Source organism: Falco cherrug, chromosome 3, assembly GCF_023634085.1.
Source record: "Falco cherrug isolate bFalChe1 chromosome 3, bFalChe1.pri, whole genome shotgun sequence".
NCBI lineage: Eukaryota > Metazoa > Chordata > Aves > Falconiformes > Falconidae > Falco > Falco cherrug.
In genome coordinates, this window is record NC_073699.1 from 51770423 (window position 1) to 51790917 (window position 20495).

At 39.5% G+C, this 20495-nt stretch overlaps 1 protein-coding gene across 4 annotated transcripts in view; it reads right to left on the reverse strand.

Moving 5' to 3' along the window:
• SPIDR (scaffold protein involved in DNA repair) overlaps positions 1-20495 on the reverse strand; it is a 209364-nt gene that overhangs the window by 136844 nt on the left and 52025 nt on the right. For all 4 annotated transcript variants that reach the window (XM_055704295.1, XM_055704294.1, XM_055704296.1 and 1 more), the window contains exons 6-7: positions 17413-17669; positions 4623-4723 (exon numbers count right to left, since the gene is read on the reverse strand). In XM_055704295.1, coding sequence (XP_055560270.1) covers positions 4623-4723; positions 17413-17669 — 358 coding nt within the window. The remainder of the gene's footprint in view (positions 1-4622; positions 4724-17412; positions 17670-20495) is intronic.

Genomic DNA, 20495 nt, shown 5'->3' on the forward strand with positions numbered 1-20495 from the left:
GAAGGTCACTTCCCCCTGAGAGGAAGGAGCAGCGTGGAAGGAACATCAACAGTTTGGGTTTATTACTGAAATTCAATTCTAGTCCAATCCCAAAACTCAATCTCAGGCCAACAAATACTAAATATCTTGTATCAGACTACAAATGCTAAGGAATAATATGCTTATGTATTTTAGGTAACAAACTGTTTAATAACTGGAAGGAAAATAAAACCAATAGAAAATAAAAAGTATAGGAAGAAAAATATCTGAAGTTACAGAAGAAATTTATATGAGTTTGCTTCAAATATTGTTGGTGTCCTGTCCTATAGACAGGAATGTTGCCTGAATGTAACTCAGAAAAGCACTGTTTTTACTTCTGCATCATGCAATCCCCGTATAACAAGTAGACAGGAAAAAGGTTTGGGGTTTTGCTGATTGTTTTTTTTCCTCTCTCAACTGTCCAGATCTCCTCTTTGCCCAAACAGGAAACTTCACAGGGAAGTTGCAGCACTGCATGCAGGAAAAAAACCTTGCAAATGGTCTGAAAGCCCTTGCACATAGTACTCTCAAACCATCAGCTTGACTGATCAGAGACTTGCTGTTATGGGGACTGCACACCTCTCAGCCTCCCTTACATCCTGTCAAGAAAAAAAAATTCAGGATTTGTGGCAAAGAGCCCAACATCCATCTCCGTTAGAACTAACCACAGCAAGCATCCAACAAACACTGCATAGCATGGGCAAGCTTTCGTCTTCTCTCCTTTCAGGCCTCTGTCTGATATGGTTAGCTTGGTTACAGAAGTGGAATGACCAATCACTTGCAAAAACACATATCCTTAGTAAAACACAGGGACCAGCTGCCAAATGCAATTTTGACCCAAAAAGATTTATTCTGCCCTGCAGAATGAGTCGGCCAAAAATGAGACCCCCACGCACTGCATAAAAACCAGAAAGTGCGTGCTGAAAGGCGGCGCTCTTTTCTGGGGTAGTGATTCATCCCAGTGACCAAGAGGCAGCCAAACCACAATGGTTACTTACAGAAAGGGGTCAGGGGAGCAAACAGAAAGAAATTAGGAAAAAAAAAAAAAAAAGCCAAAACAAGGGGGGTTTGGACAATGTGGACATTGATACAACATAAAAGTAAACAACAGCAAAACAAAGGCATAAAATTCTGTAACATGAAGTGCCTAACGAGGGGGGAAGGGCCCGCACTTCTGGAAACATTTCTCCTTAAATCTCAAATGGAAGGACGACTTCAAACTGATCTCATTTGAAATCGGTCCCCTTTGCTTTAGCAATGAAATTCTGGTCTGCATGTCTATGGGATATCCAAAATGATGTAACAGCTCTCCCAGCAGCTAAGTTACTTCAATCCTCTGCATTAATCTTCAGGCTCCTTTGATAACTCATTCAAGCTTGTCATTTGAGAAGTTCTTTCCTCTACTTTTGTAGCCAAAGTCAGAAACAATCCTGGAAACAATGTGGTTTAGAAATATTACGGGGCAAAACAGAAGTACCTCAGATTAGTTAGACACCCTTAGTATGAACCTTAAAAGATGAAAGCTTAAAGTGGTATGCATTTGCTGTGCTGACACTTCACATTTCTAGACTAGAAGCAATTAGAAGGTTATCTAGTTACATTACTAGAATTTCAACCATTCTAACTGACATTTTCCAAACCAAACACCAGTTTTGTTTCAGTGACATGAAATGGTATGGCCATTCAAAGAACAAAACTGTCAAAAATAAATTCTTTCCCAGATAAAAAAATATCCCCCAAATATTATCAAAGCTATTTTAATGATTATTTTATCATCTTTATGCTTTGGAATAAGGTTTGGGAATTGGAAGTGAAATTTTGGCTGTGAAGTTGAAGTGTATTCCTAAATTATGGCATGTTCAGCATCTTTCAGAAATTTTAGCAAATGCTCATAAGGTAAATGAAACAGTAGTTTGTCTAAAAGACTTCTAACTTGCCCAAGTTCTTGTAGATTTTCACTACGATGGCAAAAGGGATATCCCAGAAATGGTTCATCTTCTGCCAAAACTAAATCATCTTGAAGACACTCATCAGAATTTTTAAAATGTACTTAACAGAGCAAGGTATTTTCCCATAGCCTTTTTCTCATAAAATGCTAACAAATTCTGACTCATTTTCTGAAAGAAGAATAATCAAAGAAAGGAATTCAGCCAGAGGCAGACTTTAGCATGGAATATTTCAGCCTAGGAGTTAAAATCTAACAAAATGGTGAGCAGTCAAACACAGCGTTTTGTAATGACACCTGTGAAGCTAGGACAAAAAGAATATTAGCATATTAGCGATGTTACAAGTCCATTACTGTAGAGAACACTACAGATTTTAATTTTCTTTTAAAGACAGAACTATTCAATATCAATTTCTGTTCCATATTTCAGAAGCAAGAGGATGTCCTCATACCACACAAGAGTGATAAAGTAACCTCCTATCCATTAGTAACTCAGGTGGAGGATAAACATGCAGAAGGCTTGGCTGGTTTTAAGTCAGCGTGCCTGTATAATTTTCAACACAGCAGTTCTGAAAAGAGTTGGCTAAAGACATTCCTGGTTCCCTGATGTTACTTTCTAGTGAGTCTTCAAACACTGGAGAAATTCCAGAAAACTGAAAGGATGATGATATTGTGCTACAATTCAGGAAGGGCAAACAAAGTGACCTACAATAACTGGACATCAGCTAGCTTGACATCAGATCTAGGCAAAGTGACTGGAAAAATAAGTAAAGAATTAAGGTCAGAAATATAACGTGCCATTCCGCATGGGTGGCATTTTGAACACATAGTATGCAATTTGCCACAGAATATAAGCCCTCTAAAGCTCCAGTGAGAAACGGTGGGAGTAGTTTTAGCCAATAGTTTGGGTATGACTTAAAATCATACAGCCTGCTTACAAAAAACCAACCCTTTTCACTATAAGTAACGTACCCTTTAAGTGGAATGCAAAAAAAAAATACAAAAAAAAATTTCAGAGAACTAACTTTGTGAATTACAGTTAGAGCTTTTTATCAGTGGAGAATCACAACCAAGTAAAGAGCAGTTCCAGCAGGATTTGAAAATAAACACGCATGCTATCAAATGGTTTTATCAATGACATAAAGACAAGTTAAAAAAATAATATAAGAAACTGTGTGGATACCATTAATTCAAGAAAAATTGTGACTAAAAGAGGACAGGAGTGACATACACAATGACCTGAACTGCAGTGTTAGCTGCGTATACTCAAATGAAGCAGACCTGGATACAGTACAAATACTTCCCTGTGTTTAGGTAGACAAAACATAAATGGTAGTTGGTGGGAAATGGGATCTCAGAAAACAGCTACAGATGTTATGAAACCATATCGGACAATCAATTCAATGTGAAGTCCCCAGCATCATGCTGTGACCAAAGCCAGACCAGACTCATATACTTACTAGAGGCCTTGAACATACAGGAGGCTGAGTAGTGAACTGGACCTGGCCAATGGTTTTGACGAGACTAAAACTGGAGGAATACAAAGTAGCTGTGCTTGTTCTTAAGACCATGTTGAAAAGTTTGAAAGGGTGCAATAAAAAGCCATGAAAATCACTTGAAAACTGGCAAAAATGCTTTAGAAAGCCTTAAAGAGTTCAGTCTGTTTAGTTTATGAAAATTATGAGGCAGCATGATTTTGCAATGCAAGTGCCAGAAAGGGAAAATGCCACATACTAAAGAGTTCTTTAATCTAATGGAGAAAGGCTTTACAAGAAATTAAAGAGGGGAACTGAGGCCAGACAAACTCAGATTTGGAAGAGAACTCATTTTTAAAAATTTGGGAGTGGAATTAAGGACAAACTCTCAAGACAAGTGATAGACTTCCTGATCTGCATGTTTTCAAATTAAGACCAGAGGACTGAAAAATAAATGGAAGTTAATATGTGCTCAGAAACAAGTAGTCAGCTTAATACAGAATAAATGCTTGAAATTTTGTAACCTACACACACACACAAGCTGACAAAAAAGCCTAAACTTTTCTTTACACTTAAGCTCTATGAAACTATTACCTCTCAAGAACTACTACTGAAAGAAGGTGCTATCAGTCATTTGTCACTAACGTGCATAACTCCCACCGTTTCTCTCTAAGTGCCCACTGTAGTCATGCTTCACACTCATTTCATGGTTGTATTCAGTTTGTCCATATTTGCTGTCATTAACAATTTCAGCACTTACCCATGACTTCAAACCAAAGAAAAACGAACATGGAAAGAGGAAAAGGTGGTTATAAAGAAACAAGAACAAAAAAAACCATATGCACACTCATAAATTAAACCTTGAGTTGTCCTACAACCTGCTGGCAACACCATTTCCCTAGGTGATGCTGGAAATAAAGGAGTTGTGAAGAGTCCAGATAGATGCTATTTAAAACAATTCCTTTACCCCTAAACGTTCAAAGACTTTGATGACTGAGATGTTATAAACCATCGTATTTCACTGAAATGCAATATTAGGTCAGAAGACAATCAAGACAGCATTCAACTCAAGTCAGGCAAAACCCACAAATAATATAAAGTTCATTTGTACCCCAATGTGGGCCATAAATACACACATGTAAGTATGTACTTTCACAGAATAGTGTATGTATAATGTTTCTTACCTGAGGGGATTTTAGCATCTGAAATACACTGATGCCTCCAAAAGCTAATGGCAGATCTTTCTCTGTTCTGCAGTCGACATAACCTCTCAGCTAGCCCACCCCTGCAGAGGATAAAGGAATGTTCAGTTTTGCCAGGAATCGGTATTCAGTTTTGCCAAGTGACAAGCCATAGAACAGATGGAATATGTATGTTTTGACCCTTAGAGACAGAAACATACGGTAAAATTAAATTTTGCAGAGTAGTTCTCTTAATTTTGATTTTCGAATCGATGTACTCCCAATAGAACATACACTTAGGGTCAATACATACAATAAAACATATTCTGGGTGTCCAAAACCTTCATATTTTCAGTCCTGTCTCCAACACAAGGACTGTACCGGAAGGTTCCCAACTTTTCATTGCATTTATACATATACCCTGATAGATACTACAGACCATTGCGAATTCAAAACAAACCAATGTAACCACCAGTTATAACAGGTCGGGATTCTTTTCCTCACAGATTTGTTTGTCTGTTGGCAAGGAGTGATCACAAAAATATTCTTTTACCCATACTTGACCCTATGATTCATTTCACAAGCTGGGTCAAGTGTGCAGTTTCAGTGGTCTGAACACTCTCCAAGATGAAATTAATTTAGCATTCCCAAGGTAAGGAGCAGAGGAGTGGCATCTAGTACAAATACATTTAAGGTAACACTAAAGAAATTCCTACACCTGGATTCAAAGCCAGAAGACATAATTTCTCACTTTAAGAACAAAAAGACGAATGTGTTGGAAGCTGTCTTTGGGCTACTACAAAGAACTCTGGACTACTATGGGCATATTTGAGCATTTTTCTTTGGCTTCAAAGAAGTTATTTGCATAAAAACCTACTTTGTTCTTTCTTTATAGAGTACGTTTTTCCACAACAAGTACTATCCAGTATATCAATAAAGACTTCTGCTATGGTAAAATGTGTCCTTGGGTTAAACTGGTTTAGGAATCAGCAGAGATAAGATACAACCACCTCATGATTACTTGCGCATGTGAATAGATTATTTTGGTTTAGAAAAAAAAGCAAAATAGATTGGTAAAGCTCACGTTACAAATGTGAAACTGGGAGGACTCACACCTGTAGAAACCAAGAAGGAGCTAAAAAGGCTAAGCAGCACTTCAGGCAGGATGTAAAAAAAAATATCTCTTTAGCAGTTACTAAGCAATTTCACCTGCAGACAAGTCAACAGGTTACATGAAAGGTCATTAGCGGTCTCAGCTGAATTTCTGATGGACAAGCATATACTTGCAAACTATCCCAAGAATTATTAGATGGCATGGTTAAGCACCTTAGTAGTAAAGATCACAGAATGAACACTCTGAAATACAAGAGCCACATTTGACCCAGAATGATCCATAAAATTTCTGTAGTTTACATAACTGCATCTCTTCTATGGCTGGTGTGAGTTTCTCTCTTCCTTTCAGGCACGGAAGAAAGAAACTCAAACTCTCTTCAGAGGAGGAAAAATTCCCCAAACGCCCAAAACAGAGAACACACACTTAAGCTATATATAAACCCTGCCATATTAAGGAGGAAAACAAACAAATATTTAGGAAGTCCTGGGCTCCAGTGAACTTCCAGGTAAGCTTAACAGCCTTGTTTAATCCTGCTTTCAACATGGACATTTTAGACACAGGGGCAACTAATACAGAGAAGTGCAATGGAAGCTTTGGTACCAAAAGCAGCACAGTCAAGCACATAACTTCATACAGGATAACTTACTCTGCTAGTAACACTGCTCATCCATGTTTTCCCCCAAACTTGAACACTCAAGCAATTACAGCACCACAACACTTGTGGGCAAGACTTCTTGCCAGGAAACTGTTCTTAGATGCATTGGTAATTCATCTTGGCTGTGTGCTCTACATGAGCCATGATGGAACAGGTAGATGCCAGCTCAGCTAGGGTTAGAAATGCAGCAGTTAAATGCATTTTGAGCTTGCTTACTTAAGTCTTGCGTGTATAGCCTGCAGCTGAACTCTGTGGTTGGACTATAGCAATACACAATACAGCTAGCAGCTCAAAAACTTGTTTTGCTGAAAGAAAACTGTTCAACAGGAGTGTTCTAAAACCCTACTCCACGCCTTCCACAGACAACAGTCAAAGAAATTTATTTTTTTCAATATATGCTGTTGATATATTCAAATACATCAATATTATTCAATATTAGTTCAAACAATAGTTCAAATAGTTCAAATAATGCTAGAAAATCTTAAGGTACCTGCAGAAGAGGGCAGCTATTACTGGTTCACATCTTCATTTCCCCCCACCTTTCCCTGATCAGGGCTACAATTGTGTCCAGTCAAACAATTCCTACTCTTCTGTAAGCCCACTACCGTTTCACCTGTGGCAGGAACAGCCTGTAGCATGAAGGACTCAAGTTCCTGGTTTCGTGGCTATTGCACACAACAGGAATACACCATTCCCGTTCCAGGCCTGATACGCCTACCAGTGAGAGTCTCACTGGCACTTATAACTTCATTACTAATTTGCTAGCCATCTGTATTAGGATAATAGTTATCACAAAGGTCCATGAAAAGTAAAACGGTGCCTTTCCTTAGCAGCCCTTTGGGCTATTAAAATTTATTGATACTTATTATCATCCTTCCATTTGCATTCCAAATGCAGTTAAAAATAGTTTAAACAGAAAACATCATAAAATATTCCACATCTGCTTGGTTGCAGAATATAAAATTTAACCAAGAATGCATTTATGAAAAGTTCTCAGCTGGACATTGGAAATGCTTTTTTTGTAATGTCTGTTTCATATTGTGAAATTTGAAAATAAAATTCAAGGACATGCCATGGACAAAAGGAATTTCTATGACAAGAGAGAGAGTTTATGGTGTGTTTCCTTTAAAAGGTAGAAACAAAGGCATTTAACCACCACCCAAAACCTAGGAGGATTAATCCCCTTTTTAGCTTGAACACATAAACAAAGAAAAACATGCTTTCTGTTACGTATTCTAACAGATTTGATGACAACGGCATTTGAAAACTACCCGTTTCTTCTCATACAGTACAGGTGCCCACACTTAAAAATGCCTCTCTCTGTGCTGTGAGACACTGAACTATACAGTCAGTCACTCCTGGCTGTGCAGATGAAAGATAAAATGGAGTTACACAGAGCTTACTCAAAGCAGAGCATGCTATTAACCAGTTGCCAGCTTCAGTGTAAGAACCAACCCCATGTTTTGAAAAAAGCTACAGGGTGAAAATTACTATTATTTTATTCCCAACTGCACATCTGTGGACTGTTAAATACCGAATGAGCTTTTAAATTCAGTCTTTGGTAGTAACTAGGTTTACTGGGACTAACAGCAATTTTTTTTTGCTATGGATTCTATCATAGGGAAGAAACTTTTTGCTTATTTTGGTATTACAAGGTAGAAATGGGTAATATTCACTAGCTAGAATATCCCCTAGCTTTCCTGGCTTTTCAAGCTCCAGAAACTGTTTGGCTTGGTTTTGCCAGATAGGAGAGGTTTGTTGCCATCAAGGGCGGAGACTGGATTCTACAGTACCAGTCTTGGTTAATCTGCAGTCTGTATTTATTTATGCATCTAACCATTTAAATAACTTTAGAAAAAGATATTCAGTTCTCTCTTTTGCAGAGATTAGCCCTTATGATGCATTTAATTGTCCTCCATGACGAACTCAACATCTCTGTGTGTGTGTGTGTGTGTATGTGTGTATAATTGGCAAATACATTTTAATTAGTAATGTACAATTTCTGTAATCAAGGAAACTGACAGACTGTATTTAAATAACAAAAACTGTAATTTGAGATGCATACTTTACTGACCAACACTTCAAACTTGCCCCCAAAATGTTTCAATATGAGCAAACTGAATGCACTTGGCAAATTGTTAAAGCAAAGGCCGTTAGGGAAGCCAAACTGCTCAGATACAATCTCCACTGCCCACAACCTTTTTATTTTTAATCACGAAACTTTCAGTACAACTATTTTGTTCCTTTAAACCCCTGAGGGTGGACAGATTTAACAAGCAGAAATCCGTGTCCTATTTTTGTACTAAATCTAAGCTTGTTGAAATACCGTATTTAAAACACCACATTGCCATTACTGTCCATGTCCAACAATATCAACATGAAAGACAGTTTTGATGACCACAAGAAAGTGTAGCATGTACTACAAAAGTTCACTTTCTGGTGACTGTCCCTTTCCACAAAGTTCAACAGCAAGACTGAAGAGTTTCATGCCACCATGTAACAAGTATCACCAAAAGGCAACACTGAGCCTGATCTGTAACTCTCAGGCTGCTGGTCCCTAGCTTCCAATTCCAATGAGGGAGAGGGACCGACAGACAGGACAAAAGAAAAGAGCATTAGTGAGTAGGCTGTGTTTTGAAGTCATCTTCGATCTTTCTCGAGATCTATGTTCATTTATTAAGGCTTTCATTTGGCATGGCACTTACCAAAAATAAGCTCTCATTCATCTAAGTTTACTCCTTTCCAGACTTCATTTGAATTTAAGAACAATGAACACTTAAGCATCTCATTACTGACATGTCTCCTCATATACACCATGTATTTCAAAACACCCTAAGTTACACAAATGTATATCCCCATCTCAGGACTCAGCAATTTCCCTCCTCTCTTTTCAAAGCAAGGACAGAACTCCTCTCATATTTCCAAGTTCACTGGTCAAGTAACTGACTTTTGCAATGCTCCGCTCCATACTCCCAGCCCACGGCGTACTTGCTAATGAATTAAAAAGGACTCCTAAGCATGCTGGCATTTAATTTGTCAACCTGCAAACCCATAAGCTATTATCAGCTAGTTTACAACCTGCAAAATAATAAGGAACACTGAATGTTGACAGTCACTACCAAGTGCTCCCTTAGGGTACTAAATAGCATGGGTACACGTGAAAGACATGATTGAAGAATGTTGGCCTCGCAAGCGCAAGCCTCCTCTACAGAGGCCTACCTCCTCTCCAGTGCAGAAGAGAAGCTGTTGACTTCATAAAGTAACAAGGGATCAGAAAGAGTAATTTTAGCTTTACAAATCAGTCCCACTCAAGCTCTGACTCAACAACTAGATTTATAAAGTTTCATGTTGGATGAACCACTATTACCATCATTGCTGGCATTATTCTCTTTGTTGAATGTGGGATACTTCTCTGGAATCAAAGCATAACACAATTTCTTTCCCTATGTGATAGAACAACCAAAGATTAAAGTAGGCAGCGATAACTGTAATTCCCTATAAAACTTGTCAAGCAATTACACTCTGCTACAAGTTCTGGGGTCTTTCCCTTGGAAAGGAATCAAGTGTTTCTCCTGACCCAAAATTTCCATGTCAAATGAACAGCATCTGAGGTACACACCTAAAATGAAAGGAAAATGGAAGATCTGTATTCTAACACAATTGATAATTTCTAACACACAACTACCAAGGGCCAGCTGCATCTGCCAACACAAAAATACAGAAGACCCTCCATATTTTTTTCAAAAATATACCGAGTAGACAGGCAGTGCAGTGATTTAGTAAACTGCACTGGACGCTGGATTTTCTTGCACAGCAGTTGCTCACATTTCAATACTCTGATCTGTTGTACCCATCCAGAGAGGTGTTGTGTCTTTTTCACACTAGCCAAATCAACAAGGCAGACATGCTTAGAGAGCCTCTTCCAAAGTCTTAAGGATTCAAGGATCTGGAGCCTCTCTTAAAAGAGTTCAATAAGCCAAAATCTTCTTGAGTCCATGTAGTCTCTCACCACTCTTTTTCTAATGTACCACGAAGGAAGTCACCTCCATAAAACGTATTTGGAACAAAGATACCATTTTTGTGAGTCCCCATAGCGCAAGGTATCTTTCAGCAACTGCGTTAGACTAAAGTAACCATCTAGAGAATTTACCTTGTCTTCAGCTGTAAATTCCAACCAGCGTGTACTAGAAACATCCTTAATAACACCTTTAACAATTAAATTTTTGCAAGTTGTGTCTGGACACTATAACACAATTACTCCTGCAAATCCAAAATAATTCTTTGTCATAGACACCAAAACTTCATCATTCTTGTGTTGTGAAATTTGGTTTCCAGGTCCCAGTTGTCTTGGACAGCACAGAGGAAGAGATGTAAGGGGGATTACAATTGTGGCTGCTGAGAACAGGGTGAGTGAGCAGTTTCTGCATCCCATATGGCCTCCAGGGAAATAGGTGATTGATTTTCCCATGCCTGTATTTACCCAAGTTATCTCACAGAAAACACCTGAAATAATTTAGGAACATCTTTGGAAATAGGTAAGCTTTTGGGGCCTGCTCTTTTCATAGTTTTCAAAACATTGATCACCTCTTCTTAACAGCCACTGAAAAAAACCCCACCAAACCACAGCTGAAAAGTTTACCACAGCTCTCTGGCTCTTAAGACTCCTTATTAGAAAAGAAGTATTTCAGGTTGTCCTGCTTCTCTTACAGAAGAAGCTCTCAGCAGAAGTAAGATGATTCAAGAAGGAGAGTCTTCCCAGAAATAAGTTATCCCCTTTCTGGCTAATACTAAAAATAAAAAAAAATTAAAAAATCAAGTGCCAGACTCACATGCACAATCTCGCAGAATAGAGTAACAAAATTTAGATGATGACTCTGTGTGGACCAGTTCTCATGTGCGAACAGCCATGCCCCACAAGATAAGGGAAGAGCCTTCGCTTCAGTTCTGAAGGTTTTGCCTTTTCTGAGCAGAGACCTTGCATAGAAAAGCAAGCTCCATGGTTAAACAGACCAAAGGCACCAAAATTATTTCTCTCTGATAGGGAACAACTGTACCCTGCTAGACCATTCTGATCAGTAAAATAGATTACATGTGAAACTGGAGAAATCTGCCATATTAAGGAAAGTGGTTTGGGACTTTTTTTACTAAAAGTGGTTTTTTTTCCTTTTAACACCAAGCATCTGGCCCAGTGAAACCATCAACACTTACTAGAAATAAGGCATTTTGACTTTCAGAAAGTGCAAAATAATTTGCCTGTCTACATTGCCAGTGATTACAAGTGATACATCTGTAGCACAGCTGTGATATTTTTCAGTTATAGTCTTCTAAACCAACAAGAAATTCACTAGCAAGGAAAACTTAATCCAATAGTTAAAATAAGCGTAAGAATATGACTGTCAAAAGGGCTAGTCTGTTGCTGTTACACCCTCACGCGACTTGTAGATGCATGTAAGAAAGAACGGACCCAATTTTAAAGTAAAAGCCTCCTTCATTTGTGCCAGCTCCTCCTCCCTTGGCAATTTCCTTTATTTTCAGGACCTCAGTTGGCCTCATGTGACAACTGGGTTTCATTTTACTGCACATAGTAACAGGACATTCTGTAATTTTCTCCTCTTTCGATAACAAAAGTTAATTTTAGCAGATCAGATCTGCAAATGGTCTACATACAAGTAGATATAAGATAATGAAACAGAATTTCCTAAGATCTTATTTTACTAGTAAACTAAAAACAGTCACTCAAATATATAAAAAAAATTCAAACAAAAAGCTAAAGCATCTATTCGTCACAAATAAAAGCTCTTACAATGTGACAGATTTGGAAGTAGGGTTAACATTATATAATTTAAGATATATATTTCCTGCATTAAAACCCAGACTTTTTTTTATAGAAATAAAATCTTACTAGAAAAAGCATACAACTCATAAAACCTTTAGGAAAGGTTTACTTGTTTACTTGTAGACAAGAAAAGCTGAGTGCATGCATTTTGAGTTTTCTCCTTTACAAATATTGAATGAGCTGTTATTTAACCTATATAACACACTTTTAGATGTTCAATACTCTTTATTTGTCCCTTCTTTCACAAAGGAACTTTGAGAGACTTGCAACTAGCGCAGTTTAGACATTTCAGCCTGTAGCATTAACATTAATTCCAAATCTAAGAAGAGGAGCTTCCTGAAAATTGTTATTTGCAGCGTATACTCTCTCCCCTCAGGTTTGCAAATCATTTGCGTTATTTTCCCATGCAGTTTTGACTGAAGCTGAGAAAATGAAACTTTGTGGTGGAATAAAAGGGCAGGAACATCTAAACCCAACAGCTCTTGACCTCTTGACACCAAGGCAATTCACCTCAGTATCAAATACCACTAGGAGCACCTCCTTATCAACTTTCTTAGTAGCTCATGCGCACAGTACAATGACATTTATCTCTCAGTGTACCTGGGAAAATTACACTACTCCCACTCCATCCACCCGTCACCAATTTTGTTTAAATAAAGGAAGGTAGCTACACAAGATGGTATACACAACCAGTGTTTAAGGTGAAGACGTCCAGGAGCAGTGGTATTGATGGCTGTGAATGAAAGAATGATACTTTGCTACTAGCATGAGAAACTAGCACCTTCTACAGCACTGCCCTTCAGGTTGCTTCAGAACCTGCCTGGGACCACCAACATCCCTGAAGGACAAACACCACTACACAGAATACCTGCTCTCCCCTGTGGACTGTGTTAGAAAGAACAATCTTTATTTAGAACAATTCTAAAACCAAAACCTAACATTACAGGGGATACATGAAGAGATATAAGAATTTGGCAAAAGGACACAGAATAGACCAGTCAGTAGGCGTGGTGGGGGAGGAATAGCTTCTGTCATGCCTTCCTCACCTGCAGATGCTAATCACTTTCCAAAACCCCACTTAACTCCTAACCGGAGGACTGCAACATGTTCCTTCAAATTTCACTCATCATAAGTGACGTTGTATAATGTGCATGTTCTTTTGGGGACATAGATGGGTTTCTCATTTTATTCCCACATAAAGGTGTTGAATTTACACTCAAATTTTTAACACTAGGATGAGCGGAATTCATTTTTATCATCCATAATTAGCTTACTTCAGAAGGTTTTCTGCTGTTTTGGTTACATCTTGATTTTTGTAGCATATGAAAATAACATCTGTAATAGGATCAAACAAACAATACCTTTCCTCCCATCCAAGCAACTATCCATTTCCATTTTCGCACCAGGAAGATTCCAAGAGGAGGGGACAGTAGAAAGTAACTTCTGTAATGGTGTTGAGTGTTGGTAGATGAGGGAAGAGCAATGATGTCATCTACCTGGACTTGGGTAAAGCATTTGACACTGCCCTGCACAACATCCTTGTCTCTAAACTGAAGAGACTTGGATATGATGGATGGATGACTTGGTAGGTAAGGAATCGGTTGTAATGGTCACACTCAAAAGAGTTGTGGTCAACGGCTCATTGTCCACGTGAAGACCAGTGATGGTGGCGCTCCTCAGGAGTCCATGCTGGAACCAGTGCTGTTCATCTTCCTCAGCAACACGGACACTGGGACTGGGTGCACCCTCAGAGAGTTTGATAATGACACCAGCTGAGTGCTGCAGTCAAAACACCAGTGGGAAGGGATGCCATTTAGAGGGAACTTGACAGGCTTGAGAGGTGGGCCTGTGCGAACCCAATGAAGTTCAACAAGGCCAAGTGCAATGTCCTGCATGTGGGTTGGGACAATTTCCAGTATCAAAACAGGCTGGGTAGTGAATAGATTGAAAGCAGCCGTAAGGAGAAGGGCTTTGGGCTGTTGGTGGATGAGAAGCTCACCTTGACCCAGCAATGTACGCTTGCAGCCCAGAAAGCCAACCATATGCTGGGCTGCATCAAAAGAAGCATGGCCGGCAGGTCGAAGGAGGTCTACTCTACTCTGCTCCCATAAGACCTCACGTGGAGTACTGCATTCAGCTCTGAGGCCCCCAACATAAGAAGGGCACAGACCCGTTGGAGTGAGTCCAGAGGAGGGCCAGGAAGACTGAGAGGTGCTCCAGTCCCCTGACCTATGAAGACAGGTTGGGAGAATCACAGTTGTTCATCCTGGAGAAGAGAAGGCTCTGGGGACACCTTATGGCAGCCTTCCGGTGCCTAAAGGGGGCCTGCAAGGAAGCTGAGAGGGACTTTTTGACAAGGGCCTGTAGCGACAGGACAAGGGGGAATGGTTTTAAGCTGAAAGGTGATAGATTTAGATTAAATATTAGGAAGAAGTTCTTGACTGTGAGGGTGGCGAGACACTGGAACAGGTTGTCCAGAGAAGCTGTGGATGCCCCATCCCTGGAAGTGTTCAGGGCCAGGTTGGATGGGGCTTTGAGCAACCTGGTCTGGTGGAAGGTGTCCCTGCCCATGGCAGGGGGATTGGAATGAGATGACCTTTAAGGTCCCTTCCAACCCAAACCATTCTATGAATCTACAGTTATCTCAAGTTTTCCACAGACACTAACGGCTTGTTTGGGGTTTTTGTTTAGTCTTGGTTGGGGTTTGCGAGGCATGTAGTAATGTTAGGGGGTTTTCTTTGAGGCTGCATAGAAAAATGTATCAATTGAGGTAACAAGAGTACAGCTGCAAACAGGTAATGCAAATATAAATGCAGATTGCAGTGTGCCTAAAAAATTTGGAAGAGGTATAATATTTTTTCAGAAATTATAAGCTAAAATATTATCTCTGCTTGAAGATAGCTTCAGTTGTCTCAAACAACAAAAAGAGATTAAAATAGAAATAATTTTTGTTTTCCTAAAAGTAAAAACAAAACCATAAGAGGCCTATTCTACCTGCACAGAGACCTATTCTACTTACATCAGGACTCTTCCATGAAGTAAGTATGATTAATATGGATTTGGAGTTGAACTTCTTGCACAGGAATTCACATAGGAAGACAGGAGCTCTACCACTTGCATCATCTCTGCCCAACCCATGCTTTCCTAGGCACCAGCCGGGAAAAAGACAGCCCAGCTAAGCAGAGGCTTTCAGCTCTCTTCCACCTACTGTTCAGTTCCAAATGGTCCGAGTGAGAATGCATGGGCCAGATCCAGCTTGCAGGATGATCTCTCCTGCTCGCTGCTTTTTCTGCTGTGGCCTCAACCTGCAGCAGAGGTGGGAAGGAAGGAGAAAGGACAAGCCAACAACTGCTACGTGACTTCTAGCTATATAACCAGAAAGAAGGGGTTGTCACTTCATCGATCAAGAAGCTGAGAAACCTTTCCCTGAACTGGCTGTCAATTCACAGCACTGAAAACCTGAGCTTTCCCACTGAGGATGCAGACTCTTATATTCACTGTTAGCACACCAATGAAAAAGTTTTCCATCAACAGTAAAGGGAAGGATGGGAAACAGACACATGTGGAATTAATGCCCTGAACAGGAAGAGTGAAAAGATGGCAATTACCTGGACAAGCAAAATAACTAGATACACAAAACTCATAACTAAGGAATTTCCTGCCTGCTTCCCTGTTCTCAAAGGAACCCAAGGTGGAACCACAGGATGGAAGAATGGAAAACCCTAGGAGCTCTGCTCTTCTGGCCACTCCAGACAGATTACATTCTTCATCATTGTGGTTGGTTTGGTTTTGTTTATTCATTTGTTTTTAAAGCTATTTATTCTCTTAAACACTTGTTTCAGTGTATCTTTGCTGTAAAATATATTTTTGCACTGATTGTTGATAGAAGTTATCAATGAAGCTGGTAGGTACAGATTCAAGTCATGTTTAAGCTACAGAACTCCTCGCTCTGGGATGTTGTTGCAGCAACCAAAAGTTTTCATGGCTTCAGAAAACTACTGGCCAAACTCACAAACCCACTGAATGTAACAAACAGCTCCTGAGCAGCAAACTGCTGAAGGCTGTAAGTGCTTCTGGGCAAAACTGTATGCTTGTCCTGTTCTTATTATCTACACACGTACTTGCTTTTGGCCGCTAACAGGTGTTTTTTGGGGTTTACAGCTTTGGACTAACCTAGTACAGTTGTGTCTTTACGTTTTTAAAGTAACAACAAATAAAGCAAAGCACTTTTAAGTACAGAGATCCTCAGTAAAAAGGACTTTCAACTCTGTTCCCTCAGTCAGCATTTTGAAATAGCCAAGAACATTTTTAGAGAAAAATAAGGTATGGCTATTTAACCAAAGTGAAGATTTACTTTTTAAGTAATTGACTGATTACTGTACATGGAATCTGCTGTAAAAAAAAGTAAGAAAGAACCACATTGTTAAAAATACAATAGATATCTATAACAGCACTGTTCATAATTGCAGTCTCCATTTGAGGCACACCCTCACATACACCATTGAAGTTAAAGCAACATTCGTTCATTCAGTATAGGAAGTGGCCATTTTTGCACTGTAACTAGCTAGAGAAATAGTGAATTTTGAACATCAGGCTTCTACTGCTCAGGCTGTTTTCTTTCAGCAGTTAGATATCTTTTTTGATGTATTTGATTAGTCACAGAGATTTAAATTTCAGGTTAACAAATATATCCCACCTTTGCCTAAATATCACTCTGTCCTACGCTATTCAGCAGTATTGCTCATCTACTCCTCTCCTATAGTATTTTGGATAATTTTGCCCTGACAAATCTGCAGAGGAAAAAAAAAATTAAAAATAGAAAAATCAGAGGTACAGCATTTTTGCAGACTAGAGAGGCACAAAGCAATGAAATGATCACATGCTAAAACAGAAGTATGTCCACTCACACGTCTGTAAGGCACTGTAAAGCATTATTAGAAGCGCAAAAACATGCAAAAATGTTGATTTTTATACAGGAGTTCAAGATCAAGAGCTTTCACCACAGATTTAAAAAGTGAATTGAGTTCTTTCTTGCCTTGTTTACAGATAAATGACATTCTTTAAGCTTTTGGAATTTTCCTCTCTAAAATGTTTATCCTTGAAATGCATCCCTACTCTTCTGTAAGTATTCTCTTACTTACAATTAAAAGAAAAAAAAAAGTTTCCTTAAGGTGGACAGTGCGTTTACCTCAGCAGCTTCCTCTTCTTCGCAGACTCGGCGGGGGCGCGGGGGGCCCTGCCCGCCTGCTTCCCAGGGGTGCGGAGAAGGGCCTGCGCAGACCTCAGCCACTCGCCGGCTGGTCGTGCTGTGACGTCCCCCGTGTCCCCTCCTGACCTCAGCTGTAACTCCTCAATGGATCCTGGAATAGTCTTCGCCAGGCTCATCTCTCCTTCTCCCATGCTGTCATTATCAGATGAATACTCAGAAATTTCTGCTGAAGTTGTCTAAACAAATAAAAATGTAAAGCTATTTAAAACAGAATGCTAATGAGACAGTACAGGTTTACACAGGCAGTTATTTATGTTTCCTAGTAATCCATAAATTTCATGGCAATTTAGTAATATAACTTGGACAATTTCACTGTAAGTGCACATTAACCTTTTGTGAGTCAACGTAAACTCCTGTACATAAGGACCATCTCTTGAGGGACAACTGGGACGAGGAACAGTTATTTTTTCCACCAACTTATCTACAGAACTTACCAAAACAATAAGCCAATGCTTATCTCTATCAAGAAAAGTTTCCAGACAGGTGTCAGGATTAAAGCAAGTTTTCAGAAAAACAGAAAGGGGCTAATGAATGGCAGGGATCATGACTGGCAGGAACCCTGAGAGAAAGCAAGCTTTCACATCGGGATTCAAGTAAGTAGGAAGGCTGGTTTCTGTAGTCTGGAAACAAAGGGAAGAAACACATGCCTCCATTGAGAACTCGTAGCTGGCAAAAAGTATGTAGCCTTTTGTTAAAATCAGATTTTGGCCACTAATGCTGGCCTTCCCCCATGTCAAGCAGGCCAACAGCTTCCCAAGAAGGTTTCAGAAGTGGAGCATAAGCTATCGGACCGCATCCAGGTAGCTCCAGGGAGGATTGCTCACTGGTCATCAGCCAGGGCCGTGAGCAAGCGGGGCTGGAGTTCACAGTCATAAAACCTTGCTGGAGGTCTTCTCCCAGAAACTCCCAGGACACACTGAACTCATCCCACTGAAGGAGGGATGAGAGGAGAGGTTGAGAAGCCCCAAAAACAAGTCTGCAAAGGGACATGGAAGGCTTAGGAGAGGGCTGGCAGGGAAAATTCACTTGCTTCAGCTCAGCTTGTTTTACTCTCTTCTAGGGCTCCTGCACAAGCAGGGCAAGGCAGCTGGGTTGGCACCCTAAGGTGAGCTCTGCACAGCTGTTATGCATGTTATGCTCTCTTGACCCAGTAGTTCTTGAAGTACTGAGTATTAAGCAAAACTACTTGGAAGGTGGCACTTTACCTAGTAAAGAATGAAAAGATCTAAGACTCTGAAATAGGCAGAAGACTAAGAAATATGAGCTGGTCTCAGTCTTCAGGAGCTGGTTGGGAAAAAAAACAAAACAAAAACAAAACCCACTCCATGCAAGTTCTGGTGGGGTGAACATAAGAACAGTCCCATTACTAGGACCACCAGCACTGGCTCAGCTCAAGGAGGCCTGCACAAAACTGTTCTGTAGAAGAGGCAAATTAAGTAACTCAACCTGATCCTTGAAAGAACCAAAACCCAATGCAAAACATTAGGTTCACATTATCAAGGGAACTGGAAAGATGGACTTTGCTCCAGATCTGCTGCCCCGATCACAGAAGAGGTCCTGAAAAAAATTAGCCTGTTCCTCTAGTCTAATGCAGTAAGCAGCTCTCCTCACACGTTGTCTGACAGCTGGCTCTGATAAAGAGTTTAAAGATAAAAGAGGAAAGGGAGGAAAATCACTGCATTCACTGATGCTGTTGTATGTTATTAATTAGTGTAATCATCTGAAACCAACATTTCTCAACTGTGCACAAAAATGAGTTCAGGTCTTGCCAGTTCTTTAATACATTCTTCACGTAAATGATGAGACACTATGTTCACGTTCTGAGAGCTTACCTAAATATTCTGGAAATTGGAAGGACTTTTAAAGTTATCCAGAGAAAGAGAACAGCTAAAAGAATGTAATTAATATCAGCCTGTTTTAAAAACAACACGGTCAACATTTCATCCCTTGGCAACAATATTTCTCTGAAAACAAACTCCTTCCATCTTGGAAAAGAGCCAGAAATAAAAGGTTTCAAACAGTACGAAAGCAATGAGCAAGCACTTTACTCTTAGACCACCATTCCAATGCACTCTTTTGCTTTAGAAATGCTTTAATTTTGCTTAAATACTACAATACCCACTGAACCTAAAAAAAGGATGCAAACCTCAAGTTCTTTGAGCAAGTAAAATGCAAATGAGGAAAGCTCTTGGGATGTGCTTCAAGTTAAGCACATGTGTTAATCCCACTGACTGTTCTGAGTTAAGAAGCTTTCTTAGGTAAGCACTGTCTAATAAATCATTAAATTCTTCTGCTAATATTTATTATTGTATACTTCTTTAGACTTAACTTCCCCAAGGAAACCATACTTCAGGGTTTTTGGTTTGGTTTTGTTTGCTTGTGAGAGGTTGTGGAGGTTTTTTAAATCAGTCAGTTGGCAATTTTTTTTAAGAGAGGAAGCTACAAATACAAAGAAGAAAAACAAAGAACAAAACCTCAGCCTTCCAATTCTGTACATTATTTAACTGTAGTCCCCATCAGAAACACAGTCTGAAGAGGAAAAAACTTCAAAACATACAAACATGCTATTTCAAGTATCCACCAACATCATGGTGGTGGACAGCTGGCAAAACAAATATTATTTTTTTAGATTCACTTTAAAATACTCATTGATTAATAGTGAAGAAATTGTTCAGCAATTATTGATATTTTAAACATCATAAAGCTGAATTTTTGTTTTAGTCTTTTTTAAAATAATATCCCCAGTACTATCAGTAAGAGTTTCTGAAGAGCATCATTGCTAAGCACAGAGAAATGTCAAATTTAAAGGAGTTGACTTTTCCATATTGCTTATTATTTCAAAATACAGTCATTTCTGGTTATGGTGGCTAAAGGTGCAATGCTTCGCAACACACGGAGGCTGTTTCCCCACCTCAATCCCCTCCTCCAACCCCTGAGCCCAACTAATCATCCTCATCCTGGAGTTTTCCATGACTGTCCCCCATATATCCCAATCATTCCAA